General features: G+C 45.2%; 1 protein-coding gene and 1 long non-coding RNA gene across 9 annotated transcripts in view; one reads left to right on the top strand and one right to left on the bottom strand.

Annotated features, from left to right (window-relative positions):
- Positions 1 to 7713, bottom strand: part of THUMPD2 (THUMP domain 2 tRNA and snRNA guanosine methyltransferase) — a 41938-nt gene extending 34225 nt beyond the window's left edge. For 5 of the 8 annotated variants that reach the window (XR_013164209.1, XR_013164208.1, XM_077134055.1 and 2 more), the window contains exons 1-2: positions 6611 to 6757; positions 276 to 411 (exon numbers count right to left, since the gene is read on the bottom strand). Coding sequence is in view for 3 of the 8 variants with exons in the window: in XM_077134055.1 (XP_076990170.1) it covers positions 276 to 411; positions 6611 to 6742 (268 nt within the window). In the remaining 5 variants the exon portion in view is untranslated. Of the gene's footprint in view, positions 1 to 275; positions 412 to 6316; positions 6536 to 6610; positions 6758 to 7272 lie in introns of those variants that run through there. The other 3 variants (XM_077134057.1, XM_077134058.1, XM_077134056.1) reach the window with 3 other exon arrangements.
- A 741-nt stretch (positions 7714 to 8454) lies between these two features.
- The window catches only part of LOC143661491 (uncharacterized), a 28331-nt gene continuing 21687 nt past the window's right edge, over positions 8455 to 15098 (top strand). The window contains exon 1 of the long non-coding RNA XR_013164633.1: positions 8455 to 8661. This is a non-coding gene — a long non-coding RNA (uncharacterized LOC143661491). The remainder of the gene's footprint in view (positions 8662 to 15098) is intronic.

Here is a 15098-nt window from a genome sequence, read left to right on the forward strand (position 1 = left end):
GAAGTGACCAATACACTTAGGCAATAATTAATAATCAAGAAATACAGGGCGGTGCAACAGTGGCTCAGTGGCAGAATTCTCATCTGCCATGCCAGAGACCCGGGTTCGATTCCTGAAGCCTGCTCATGCAAAAAAAAATCTTAAAAAAGAAATATAGTAAAAATACATCATCACACAGGCAGGAATGAATCTTAAAAATGTGAAATGGTTACATATTATCAAGTATTAAAAGTACAATATATCAAGTGGGTAAAGGCAATAGGTACACACCATACCTTTACTTACAGAAGAAACTGTCAGTGGAGACTGTTTTTTAATCAGCAAAAATAACCTTTCTGCAGATTTTAATTTCTTCAGTATATTCAAATTTGAACACGTGGTGAAAAAAACCTTTCCTGAGATATACTCAACCTAGAGATAGAAGAATCAATATTAATGTAGTCCAGTATGTGAGTAAGAACCATTTCCCCCTTAAATTAAGAGATACCTTCTAGATTAATAATAATAAAAACCATTTATGAAGTATCCACGATTTGTCAATCACTGTATTAGGCTCTCAATACATATCTTCCTCATCCTTAGAACAATCCATTTTACAGATTAGGGCATTTGAGGCTTAGAAAGGTTAAATAATTTGTGTAAAATTACATGACTAGCATAATCTCTGTTAAGCTAGCTCTTGTAAAGCATAGAAACACATATGTAAATACAACTAGAAAAACAGAACTTAATATATTTAGTAATTACACTGACAAACCTCACACTATTTAAAAGGAAGTAAAGGAAAGGTAAGATGCATAGAACAAATTAGGGGTCTAGTCCAAAGTTAAGTCATCAATGGATATTTATTAAACACTTACCTTTTGAAACATATCCTAAATATGATAATATTTTAACAGATATACTTTAAAATATAAAAATTTTAAGATAACTCAATTTAAATCCAAAAGAAAACAAGTTTTAATACTATAATGCACGGATAAGGTGCAGTAGCACTCATATGGAAACCAATTAGTATAAGCTTTGGGGAAGAGTCATAAGTTTTGGGAAGAGAGATTCTAATGAAAGAAAGAACAAAGGACAAGTTGCAGAGGTGAGAGTGAAAACCTGGCTGAAGGGAACTGTAAAGCAAGGAGACATTTGCTGTGTTACACTGATATATAGGGTCAGGTGTATCGATGGTGAAATAGCTTAGGCCAGATTGATAAATGACCATGAGATTTTAAATACCAGAGGTTGGTAATGGTCAACTATTATAGGCTTTTGATGAAAACTGTGACAGCAGTGAATTAGTTGGCAGAAAAAAAATTACTTTGGAAGAGGCATTAAGGGCTGATTGCAGAACATGAGGCTAGAGGGAGAAGTAGGTTACTGAGGTAGAAATGATGAAATACTTGGCTGTGGGGACTAGCAAATAGATAGAAGCAAGAAATGTACATCACACAGAAAAAGGCTTTGGAGACAGGATGGATATGTGGTAAAAAGTCAGGAAAGAAAGGAAAAGGAAGAGTATTGACACAGGAAATTTAATGTAGCATGACAAATGGTGCTCAATGACAACGAAATCCTAAACGCTTTTGGCATCAACCCAACTCCCTTAAATTCAGGATGGATGTGGGCTGTGTCCTTTCAGCAGTGGCCATGAGCCATGGTTCTAAGTCAACTTCTCTAATGGAGGCATCAGGGAATTTGGGGTATCTCATGTGTTTAAGTAGCTTCCATTCAATTGGAACATGGACTCACTGAATGCTTTTTATGGGGGTGTGTGACATGGTCTAATTAAGCTTTGGGAATGAAAGTTTCTGGAGTTACCACTTCAGGTTGATGAAGGTGAATCCTGCCCAGGTAGCCCTAGGCTGGCAACAATTAAAACTCAAATAACTTAGGTAGCAGCAATGTAGGTGACAATAATAAACGATGACACTATGTGAGTACAGCAGGGAAAGATAAGAATGTTTAGGAATCGGTACTCAAGGTGATAGTGAAATAGCCAAAACAAGAACTTCTGGTTTCTAGAATTTACAGCATTCCCATTATAAAGGTGATGCTTCCTCACTAAAGTAAAAATTAAGTGCATACCTGAAAATGCTTAGAACTCTAAAACAAAGTTTTTTAAAAATTAAAAAAAAATCAGATTTTATGTTACCTGATGTAAAAATATAGCTAATAGTAAAGCCATCACTACAAACTTTAACATACATGAAATATCTTGCCAAAATTCCGGAGACTGTAACAAAATATTTAATTGAAAATGTATAGCTTTAAGAGTTAAGTCCTATAAACATACACACTGATGGAAAAATATAGATCAGTGATTTTAACTTGGGTCATCAGTAATCTAGACTTTAATTTCTGTAACTTAACTACAAAAAAATCTTATTTTTTCTTACTCATTTATCAAAGGAAACATTTTATACAATGAGCTTTCTCTAAAAATGTCATTTCTTTTCTGTGGGGGAGGGAGAGAGGAAAGAAGCCGTAGAGGATTTCCAAAAAGAACATGACTGAATATCAAGTTTGTTAAGAGGACTCAGAAGATTTAATTCATTTAGGAGACCAAGCCATAAGAATAATATGTTCATGCTTTAAAATACTATACATTCTAAAATAAATAAGTAACAACATTATTCTATTTAAAAGGCCTATATTCCCTTTTATATGCAATAGTACGTAATCAGCAGTTTACTATATTGTAAAATAGTCAAGGGGAGATTCATATATGTGAAAGCACTTTAATGTTCCATTCTCTGTAAGATATTTTAAAACAGTGGGAAGAGTGAAGTTTGGTGGTACTTATGATTTCAAAAATTGCTGAATCTAGTATTTTTCTTTCTCTTTTGTTTATTGCTTATCAACAGTACATTCAATTTCAAGATTTAGGGAGAAATGTGCCATTTAAGAATATCTCATCCTAATATTTGCCACTTGAAAATTTACTTATGCATACACTCTGTTTTTTCCACTTGGAATTAAATCATGTATCTAAAACCAGCTGGTTTTAGGTCTAACATTTCCACACAAGAGATAAAAGCCTTTAGCAAAGTAATAACAGCTCAACTTAACTGCTAGCATATCTATGCAGCTAGCATTTTTTGCCATTTTTTTAAAAAAGACAAGGATTCAGGTTTAACACAGAGATTAAAAGTTTAAAAAAAGTATAATAATATTGGAGGTACCAAAGTTGTCTCGAGTCTACAGATGTCATTTAGTTTCAGAACTAATTTTAAAGTGCTCAGAAATGGGTTAAGGTGGTATTTGTACTTGCTCTGGTTCATTTTAGTAGACAGAATTAAAAAATATTTAATTTTTTAAAAGGAATTCAATCTAAAAGCAACACAGAATCTTGAAACAAGCGGCCTATGTGATCATTCCGCTTCGTGACACAACTATGAAATAATCTGACTATCTGCTTAGCTCCACCCCACTACCACCTATGATGTGACCCTTAGTGGGGTCATAAAACCAACAAATGGTTGGCCGATTCAGGGCCTGGGATAACAGCCTTTGCTTTATGGGTTTACAAAGATAGATGAATCAATTGACAGGGCCCTTCTTAAAAACAATTGTTTCTACTATTCTTATAATAAGCAATAGTGTTTAATACATTAAACATCATTGTAAAGTAAAGCTTAATTATTCCCAATATATTTCTTTAAACAGTCTAAGTAAAAAAAAAAATAATAAAAAAATAAGTAAAACATTAAAAAATATCCAGGAACCCATATTTGTTCCATCACTAAGGAAGGGTATAGGGGATCAAACCTGAATATCAAGCTCCAGATCCAATCACTAATTTATGGAAAAACAGAAGACAGAGGAACGTGTTAAACTAAACGTGGTAATGTAATGAGCACAGTCTAGACTACGAAATTCTAGCGGTGCTCTCCAACAAAAGTTTCTGGGATGATGGAAATGCTCCACAACTTGTGCTGTCCGACAGAATAACCACCAGCTAGATGTGGCTTCTGCGCACTTGAAATGTAGCTAATACGCTTGAGAAAGTGAAGCTTTCCTTTCACATTAATTAATTTTAATTTACATAGCCTCAGGTGGTTAGTGGCTACATTCTAGACTAGGGGTCAGAAAATTAGAGCTAAGAATGGTTTTTACATTTTTAAAGGATGTAAAAATAAACAACAAGAAAATAATACGTAACAGAAACCACATGTGACTCACAAAGCCTAAAATATTTACTATTTGGCCCTTTACAGATAAAGTTTGCTGACCCTTGTTCTAGACTATGGGACAAATAACTCAGCTTCTTTATAAATAAGTTGCAAGAGGGAAGGAAAAAGAGCGAGATGAACAGGGAATCTAGAAATCAAAAGAAATGTAAAAGAATACTAGCCAATCACAACATGCGAACCTCATTTGAATTATGATTCAAATATACAAACTTAAATAGAAATGACATTTATGAAACAAGTTCAAGGCTGAAAACTGACTAGATATTTGATGATAAGGAATCAGTACTTTTTAGATATAATGATACTGTGTTTATATTTTTAAAAAGAGACTTTATAGTATATATATCTCATTATATTACGTGTAGTATAAAAAGGGTCCTTACACTTTAGAGATATACAGGCAAATATTTACAGATGAAATAACATTTGGGATTGCTTCAAAATAATATCTGGTGCGGAGCAGATGGAGGTGTGAATGGAGTAGAATTCACCCTGAGTTGATCATTGCTGGTTTTGTTGGTTTTGTCTACTTTTGTGTATGCATGAAATTCTCCAAGATAAAAAGCAAAAAAGAGTACATAGGAAAATTTTGTTATGTGTTGCATGTTGTGTGTTGGAGAAAAAAGCTTACATCAGAGTCATCTGGGAGGGATAGGGGTTTGCTTGTTAAAAATGCAAACACCTGGGCCTATCTGCAGCCCTACTGAAAAGGAAACCTTTTTGGGGCGGGCATGCAAGGACAGGTATTTTCAACAAGCTCCCTAGATGATTCTTATGTTCATTAAAATTGGAAAAACACTGATTAAATAGAGCGATTACTTTCTAGAAGCCAATAATCATTTCTGAATTAATTTGTCTTACAAATTCAGATTTTAGATTATTAATTTTCTTGAAGCCAGAAACCACATGAAAATTCTAACAGATTTTCTAGTCAACACATTAATGATTTTAAGTATTCCTGTGCAACTCATCCTGTGGAAACCTGCTATCTGTCATGTGCTGTATCTGCTATTTATCTTTATCTCAAGGACCACAATGATTCTTTAAAGGAGGATCTCTATTTTATATCTAGGGTAAGTGATGTCAGAAATTTGAGTAATTTGCCCAAGGATATGAATTTATTAAGGGAAGACAAAATTTAAACATTTTTTTTTTTGAGTCCAAAGCCATGTCTCTTCATTACCCTCTTACAGAAATAACCTCATCAAATGTTCCAGGGCCATTTCCCATGGTAAATGAGTGTAGTGGTCAAGCTCACTGGCTTCCAAGCTAAAGGGATGCAGATACAAGTCCAGCTCCACCACTTAGCTCAATTTCTATTTCTCTGAAAAATGGAGGTACAAAAATGACCTATCACAAAAGATTCTTAAGAGAGTGCACTTTACTTTGAGCAACTGGGATGGAATCTAAGGTTATTTGGTCAGATCATTTGTAGGTATATCTATCCATGAAACAAGATCAAGCGTTGACTATTCCATTTCTAATGAAAAGATATGAAAATTCCCAGATCTTTTGGCATTTAATTACCTACACTACCTTATGGGATTACCTTAAAAATTAAGTTAGTATAAAAACCTAAAGGCAAGTGCCTGATACATATTAAATGTTTAAATAAATGTAGAAATCACTCTAAAACATTGTTGCTTTTCAAAAAATTAGCTATATTCAACACGCTGCTAAACTCTGCTATTTAAACCACACGGTTGTGTGTCTTCAGTATGACTGATTCAGCCCCATCACCTCCCAGCTCACCCCCACGCGTGCACGCGCACGGGCACACACACGCGCGCGCCCACGCGGCAGAAACTTCCTCTGTGGGCTCCCGACGCTGCAAGGCGGCCCGAGAGGTCAATTCTATGTAAACAGAAACTTTCCTTCTTCAAGGACACGTCGTTCCCACCGCTATGGATCCCCAATCACGATACGAGAATCTTTTTTTATCACATCTTTTTTCCCTCTGCTTTCAGGACACCAGCTCAGCACGTTCTAAAACCTAAACTCCTGTTTAAAATCTCCTTCATTTCCTTGAAACTGACGACAGATAAATACAACCAGTAAACTAAGCGTTAGCGTCCTCCGAAGCGCTACCAGGCGGCCTCCAAGGGTGTCTTACTCTAGCTATTACTTACCGAGTACAGACAACGCGCTTTACACACATGACATTATTTATTCCTCACGACAGTCCCGGGAGGGAAATACAGTCGCTGTCAGGAACCTGGCACGTGCAACACGAAACGGTGGGGGAAGCATTCTGCCTCAGGGCTAACCCAGTCACAGGCGCAGTTACGAACGTCCCCCGGAGGAGCAGAAACGACCCTGCCTCAGCGCAGAACGTGACCGGGAGGGAGAGCAAGGGCTGCGGCTACAGCTCCAGGGCTGGACGCGGGGCCTCCCGGGCCCGACCCGGGGCAAGGCGGACTTACCTGCGTGGCCGCCAGGCGCGCCCGCACCTCTCGCATCAGGAACGGCTCCAGGCCGCGGCCCGCGGTGCAGAAGAACCGGGCGCCCCCCGCGGACGGCGGCTCGGGCCCAGGTGCTCCCGGAGCCCCCGACATGGCGGCGCGGGCGCGGCCCCGCGGCTCCGGGTCACGTGGCCTCGGGCGCGCGCGGCGCGCTCCCGCGGCTCGGTGGCGCTGGGCCGGGAGGAGCCGCGGGCGGGGCGGAGACGGGGAGACCCCGGGAGTGGCCCCGGAGTCTCCCGAGGTAACTGGCTGGGATGCGCTTGATTAGGAACCTGGACTTTCAGCCGCGTGTGGAAGGGCCGTAGTCGATCATTTAATCCATCTGCCTTATTTTTCAGTTTGAGAAAACTGGGAGGACAAGGGAAAAGGAGCCCGCAGCACAGCTGAGGCTGAAACCTCGGTTTCTTGGTATCTAGTAGACTGAGTTTTCTTCCATCCCTCCCAACTCTCTCCTCCTTGTCTTTATCCCGTCCCACCGCTGTCCTCACGTAGAGAGCCCTGCTCCGTCTTCACCAATCATTGGGCCAAATCTGGGAATCCCCAAGACAAAGATCAGAATTTCCCATTCTCCAACAGAGTGTCTCTGTGCTCGTGGGACAGGCCACGTTTTTGGTCGTACTTACTTAACCATCCAGGTAAGGGATGCGTTATCTCGTTGAGGCCAGCTGATTGGCGCGGCTTTTCTAACAGTATTTAAAAGAATATTTTTAAACGGAGTTTTAAAACGGTCATTAAAATATCCCTTGGGATGAATAGAATCCATCCCCAATACAGCAACATTAAATTAGCTCTGTAAATATATATTGGAATAGAAACTATTAAAGGAATGACCCTCTTTCTGGTAAGTGCCGGCCACATGCCTCACAGTGGGATCCCAAGGTGAATTCATGGTCTACTGTGACGGTATCATGAAAATTCTTCATGGAGTCGTGTAACACGAGGCTTTCAAAGGTTCGTCCCTTGGCTTCTACTAGGACCCTTCCAGTTAGGGGCATTGTTGTCTTTCTTTTCCTCCAAGGCATATGTTCTCTTTCTCTTGGTTGTTGTTAGGCTCATTTCCACTTCTCTACATGGGGCTCCTGTGTCTTAAAAAACCTCCTTAGCGGGCGGGCCGCGGTGGCTCAGCGGGCAAGAGTGCTTGCCTGCCATGCCGGAGGACCTCGGTTCGATTCCCGGCCCCAGCCCATGTAAAAAACAAACAAACAAAATATAATAAAACAAGAAAATGTTTAAAAGATGTTTCCCTTTCTTCCTCCCTTCCTTCCTTCCATCCTTCCTTCCTTCTCTCTGTCTTTCCTTCCCTTCCTCCCTCTCTAAAAAAAATAAAAAAAAAAACAAAAAAAAAAACCTCCTTAGCCCTCCCTGTTGTCAAAACTAAGCAGGAAGACAGGGTGTATCGCATTCAGTTTAACAAATACTGAACGCCTACTCTCTGCCACCTAGCACACTAAGTCTTGAGGAGTGGAAGATGAATAAGCAGGGGTCCAGACTTAAAGGAAGGTGAGGTTGACTAATGTACCCGGGATTGTTGCAGAAGCCATAAAACATCCCTAACATGGCTGCTGTGGCTGATGCAAGGCAGCACAAAATGGCTGACCGTCAATCTGCCCTCGGCCCTAGCAACAACGGTGACCAATCCCAGAAATCTGCCCTCCGCCCTAGCAACAACGGTGACCAATCCCAGAAATCTGCCCTCTACCCTAGCAACAACGGCCACCAATCCCCATCCAACACGTGTCCCTGCATGCTCCCAGCCTATATAAGCCTGTGCACTTCCTCAATAAAGCAGACGCCTTCCACTCACCCCTGAGGGTTGTCTCCTGAGTTGTGTGCTGTGTCTGTGTGACTGACTCAGTGCGGCTAACCAGCCATCAGCTACCCAACAAGTGGCGCCCAATGTGGGGCCACCCCTTCCCCTTTTGGTGGTTCTCCGTGACAGCCACCCCCCCCTCGGCGATTCTCCGTGATAGTCGCCCCCTTTGGTGGTTCTCCGTGACAGCCACCCCGTCTCGGTAAGTGGCCCCCTTGGCGGTTTCTCTGTGCTTACCGCCCCCTCTAAATTCTCCCTATCATGGGCAATACTCCCTCCTCTGATTTCGTGCCTCAGGCTCGAGCCATCCACGCCTTATTGGTCGTGAGGCGGGTTAAAATCTCCGAAAAAACCTTGCACGAGTACTGGGAAGTTCTTACGCGATCTAACCCCTGGCTCGAAACTGCCTCGATATGGGACCCGAATACTTGGTCCAATCTCCTTCAGCGCGTTTGTGCTGCTGAGGAACACGAGGGAAAAACTTTTCCTCTAGGTCTCGTTCCCACCCTCCTAGTGATACATGCATGCCTTGCGGGAGCCCCTTCTGAGGCGCTTTCGCTTTCACCTGCCACGCCGGCTTCAACCTCCCCACCCCCGCCCCCACGCCCAATCCTCCACCTGTTTCCGAACCCAAGCATTCCCCGCCTCCATACAAACCAGTCTCCTCCTCCATGGTAGCTTCGCTATATCCTTCCTTACCCTCACCCCCTGCGGCCGCCGCCGCCATGGCTGCCCCTCCCCCCTCTCCTCCTAAGCCCTCTAGGCCGCCTTGACCTGCTCCCTCTCCTTCATCTCACTTCCCCCTCCTTCCGCCCCTCCCCCTCTACCTCCTTTTCCCCCTACTAACACTCCATCCCCCGATGCTGCCTCCGTCGACAACCCCTGCCCCCTTCCCCCTTCCACTCTCCACACCCCTGAGCCAGTCGGCCCTGCCCCACAGCCTGCCGGCCTTGCCTCCACCCCCTCCCCTCCTGTTGCACTCCCTCCTCCTTCCCTTCCCTTGCTGCCAGGAGCCTGCTTCCCCTCCCTGTTTCTGCCAGCGCTTCTGGTTCCTCCAGCCCCTCCCCCTTCCCACTGCACATGCCCTTCCCTCCCCCACCCCTCAGCAACACCGCAGCGCCCTCACCTGTTTCCCCTTAATCTTCATCCCACGTGTTCCCTTCCTTTCTCCTGGTACCTGTACAATCACAAGACCATCTCTAACCTTCGCAAAGCCATCCAGGAGGACAGCCTCCATAGCCCTTATGCTCAAATGCTTCTTGAGAATCTCTCTTATGAATACAACTTCCCAGTAGACTGGAAAAACCTTGCCTGCACTATTCTCGAGCCAGGAGATTTTGTTACCTGGAACGCATTATATAATGATGAAGCCAATCGAACTGGTGTCCGTAATCTCACCAATGGTAACACCGAAGTCCCCCCTGATGCCCTTAAGGGCATGGGACAGTGGTCCCTTCCTTCATTGCAGGCATCCTGCCCCCCTCTCCTCTTTGAGCAGGTCCGTAATATTGCTAAGTCCGCCTTCCAGAGGCTCAACCTGCAGGGTAAAACCATTCCATTAGTTGGACTGTTACAAGGTCCAGATGAACCCTTTTCCACCCGCGTTAAAGACGCTGTACTTCGTAAGGTGTCAGTGGGCCCTGCTGCTGATGCCCTTCTCAAGGAACTCCTTTGGGAAGGGGCGAATGCTCCCTGCAGACAAGCTATCAACCCCATCCACAATCAAGAGCCGGACAGTTGGGTCCTGGCCTGTAGGGATATCTCCTCCTCCTCCCCGACAGCAATCGCTGTGGCTACTGTGGCTGCTGTTCGAGATGGCACCTCCATTCTTGCCGCCACCCTTGTGGAACACCTGCATTCCCCCAAAGGGTCTAGAACCTGTTATCGATGCCACCAGCCCGGCCACTACACTCGCAATTGTACCTTTAACGCTTCCCCCCCCAACTCCTCCTACAAACCCCTCTGGTCCCGCCACCCCGCACTCTGTGTGTCCCGAATGTAAACGTGGATTCCATTGGAAAAAGGCCTGCAGGGCTATCTCTGACATTCAAGGTCGCCCCTTGCCGCCTTTAAACTAATCTCGGGGAGCCTCTCAGCCCCGCCCCCAAAAGAGGAGTGCACCCCCGCAGTTCTCTGGGCTATTCCCATCACACAAAGCAAAGCCTTTCTAACACTAACAGTTCAGGGCAAGGCCGTTACTGGTCAACTTGACACAGGGGCTGACGTTTCTGTCCTTCGGCCCCAAGATCTCAACCCCTCATGGAAACTTAAGTCGGGCCCCTTAGTGCAGGGTGTTGGAGGCCTCAAACCTGCCCAACAGCTTATGAGCCCCCTAACCTGGATGGACCCCGATGGAACCACAGGCACGTTTCACCCGCTGGTTCTTCCCAGTCTAACTTACCCACTCTGGGGCCGGGATATCCTCCCAAAGCTTAATGCTGTTCTAATATCCCACCCTGCAGTCCACCCCCAAGCATAGAGGCCGCTGCTCATCCACCCCAATTTTTGGTCACCAAGCCAGTACCCATCAAGTTACGGTGGCTAACAACCGCCCCTATTTGGATGGAGCAGTGGCCACTGCCTTGAGAAAAACTTTCTGGCCTGCACTCCCTTGTCCAGGAACAGCTTTCCCTTGGACACATTGAGCCTTCCATCAGTCCTCACAATTCGCCAGTCTTTGTAATTAAAAAGAAAATTGGCAAATGATCTTTCATTCATGACCTCTGTAATATTAATGCCCAGATGGAAAAAATCGGATCCCCACAGCCAGGACTCCCCCATCCTTTAGCCATTACACATGGCTACCATATTGTTGCCGTTGACATCAAAGACTGCTTCTTTTCTATTCCTCTCCACGAAGAGGACCGCCCTTATTTTGCTTTTTTAGTCCCTACAATTAACAACGCCACTCCTCATCAGAGGTTCCAATGGAAGGTCCTTCCTCAGGGAATGAAAAACAGCCCGGCAATGTGTCAGATTTATGTCTTGGTTGCTACTAACCCGCCTCTGTCATACTGTCAGGTGGTGCATTACATGGATGATATCCTTTTAGCCCACCCAGACCTGAGTCATTTATCGGACTGTCTTACAGCTTTATTCAATAATTTTAAACAGCTACAGCTTGCCGTTGCATCTGACAAAATTCAACATTGTCCCCCCTTCACATTCCTGGGCTACACCATCACTGACAAGATCACACCCACCTCCCCTAGGCTGGACCTCCCAGACCGATGCACCTTTAATAAGCTCCAACGCGTCTGCGGGGACATTAATTGGCTGTGCCCCCACCTAAATATCACTACTCACGAACTTAAGCCCCTGTTTGAACTTCTAGAGGAAGATTCCAACCCCTCCAGCTACCATACTCTTAGTGACCTCGGATGAATATGCATATCCCTTATAAATGACAAAATCAAGGCCATGAACCTTGCCTGATTTCAACCAGAGTGCCCTCTCCTGGCCCTAGTTATCAGTACCCCAGGGACGCCTACAGGCCTTCCTTACCAAGATGGGCCACTTTTCTGGGTGCATTTGGCACTCACTTCTCTGGGAAAGATCACTCCTTACCGGGATGCAGTCTGTATTCTTGGGAGAAAACTTTGGACCACTGCTGTCTGCGTGTTCGGCTTAGAGCCCGATACATTAGTTCTCCCCTTTACTATGGAACAAATTAATCACCTTTGCCAATCCAACCTCAACATGCAAATTCTCCTTGCCAGCTACACTGGGAAAATAGACAATACCTGCCCAAACACAAACTCATCACATCCATGACCCTTCTTCCCTTTATCCTCAGCTCACATGCATTTCCCACCTCCAAGCCCATCCCCAACGCCCCCCTTGTTTTTACAGGTGCGAGTAAGACTCACAGCTCTATTGTTTTTAAGCAAGCCGGTACTCCAAATACTGTTGAGGTACACCCACACTCCAGCTCAGTACAGCAGGGGGAGCTTTATGCCCTCCTCTTGGTTTTCCTTCACCACCAAAACTCCTTGTTAAACATCTTCACAGACAGTGCATATGCAGCCCAAACTGTCAGGGCACTGCCACATGCAGTTCTTAAAAACAAGATGTCTCTCCAAGACGACATGCTTATTGCCATGAGAGACCTCCTGGAAAACCGTGCATTTCCCTGGTTCATCCAGCACATTCGGTCACACACTGAGCTCCCTGGACCCCTCGCTGAGGGTAACGCTGCCATGGACTCCATGCTCACGGTCCATGTCTTGAGCTCCGACATCGACCAGGCCTGTGTACTCCATGCTAAATTTCACATGTCAGCACAATCCCTTCAACAGCTTTTCCCCTCACTTTCTGCGCAACAGTGCAAACACCTCACATGTACTTACGCTCAGTGTGGGCCCCTTCTTCCGATAGGCCTGCCACAACCACAGGGAGTAAATCCACGTGGCCTACGACCTAATGCCATCTGGCAAATGGACGTTACACACTTCCCTGGCTTTGGTAGATTCAAGTATCTCCATGTCATTGTGGACACATACTCCAAATTTGTCCATGCTTCTGCCCTCTCTGTAGAAAAGGCAAAACATGTCATCTCCACCTGCCTCCAGGCATTCAATACTGTGGGGGTACCATGGGCTATAAAAACAGACAATGGGCCTTGTTACTCATCAAGGGCTTTCCAGCAGTTTTGCGCTGATTGGCACATAACCCACAAAACTGGCCTTCCCTACAACCCCCAGGGACAAGCCATAGTTGAGCACACACATCATACACTTAAACAGCAAATAAAGAAACTGAAGGAGCAATTCCCAGCAGGGTGCCCCTGAGATTGTCTCAACAAGGCCCTGGTCACCTTAAACTTTCTGACCTTTGACGCTCACTGGTGCTCACCCGCGGTAAAGCACTGGGCCGGCCTTTGGGAGGCGCCTACATCCGTCCCTTTAGTTACGTGGAGGGACCCACTCACAAGCGCGTGGAAGGGTCCACACCCACTCTTAACCCAAGGGTGAGGATTTGCTTGTGTCTTTCCAGAAAACGCAGACCAACCCCTTTGGATCCCCAGTCGGCTGATCAAGCCCACCTGTCTGATGGACAATCTCCCTCAAACCCTGCATCAACATGAACCACAAGTATCTTTTTCACCCTTCTCACCATTCTCTCTCCTCTTGTTCTTGCTTCTGCTTCTCCCCGATGCCTCCCTCCAATATACACCCTTCTCTTCCAACCCCCACCAGCCTTGGAAATGGACCTTAGCATGATGGGAAGATTCCAAAATCGTGCAGACCCAGGTTACAGCAGGCCGCCCCTCCTTCATTATTTATGCCTGTGATCTAGTTCTGTTTCCAGAGGGCACACCGTGCCTTAACAAAGCCCAGTACTACATGTGCCCGTCCTCAAACCCCAGAAAACAATATTGCAACGCTCCCAACCAATACTACTGTGCATACTGGGGGTGTGAAACACTAGCCACTACTTGGAATCCTCCCTCCATTGATCATTACCTAGCACTAACATGGGCCCCTTTTGGATGCAAACCCCGTGACCACTCCGTCAATCATCTATATGATAAATCAAACTGTGAAAAACTAAACCTTACCGTACAGCTCCCTACTGATCCCTCTTGGCTGATCGGCCGAACATGGGGCTTCAGATATTATTTGGATGGGGTCGACCCAGGGGGTCTTATTGTAATAAGAAAGGAAGCAATGCAGCAGACATCTGCCATTGGGCCCAACAGAGTACTCATACCCCCGCTTCAGGCCGTTCCTTCTCCCAATCCCACTCCCATCTCAACACTATCGCCCATAAACAAAATTAGCTCTTTCTCTGCCCTCCCCCCCCCACCCCACTCTGGCCAATGCTCCAGGCAGCCTTCCTTTCCTAAAACTCCTCCTTTCCTAACCTTACTCGCAGTTGTTGGCTGTGTGTCGTCACCCAGCCCCCCTATTATGATGCTCGTTTACTACTTCTGACGAGGACAATCCCTCCCAATGTCCTTGGACTGACAAAAAAATCGGTCTCACCATGCAATCTGTTCTTCACTCTGGGCATTGCATTGGCAACGTCTCTGCCTCCCTGAATACAGTCTGTGCTCAATCGTCCTCTCCGTCGCACGGTAAATACTATATTCCCCCAGTAGGGGCAAAATGGCTGTGCTCTTCCACAGGGCTTACCCCTTGCATAGCAAAAAAGGCCCTCACGGAGACGGGAGAACTGTGTGTCTTAGTGACTGTGTTGCCCCATGTCCTCTTCCGTAAAGAAGAGGACCTTTATCAATACTGGGACGTGTGGCTTCCAGCCATGCTAAGAGAAAAAAGGGAACTCGTCACAACCATTACTCTTGCCTCTCTTTTCGGCATAGCTGGCCTAAGTGCCGGCATTGCCTCTATCACCCTCCAACAACAGGGCCTCTCCAGTTTAAGAGCTGTGGTGGACGAGGACCTAACCCGCATTGATAGCTCCATCACCCACCTCAAAAAATCCCTTACGTCCCTATCAGAAGTCATTTTCCAAAACAGGAGAGGCTTAGACCTGCTTTTTCTCAAGCAAGGAGGGCTCTGTGCCGCCTTGGGTGAGGAATGTTGTTTTTACGCTGATCATTCAGGTGTAATTAAGGAGTCCATGACCAAACTCAGGGAGGGACTTGCGATCCGCAAACGTGAGCAGGATGCCCCA

The sequence above is a fragment of the Tamandua tetradactyla genome, chromosome 17 (assembly GCF_023851605.1).
Source record: "Tamandua tetradactyla isolate mTamTet1 chromosome 17, mTamTet1.pri, whole genome shotgun sequence".
NCBI classification, from domain to species: domain Eukaryota; kingdom Metazoa; phylum Chordata; class Mammalia; order Pilosa; family Myrmecophagidae; genus Tamandua; species Tamandua tetradactyla.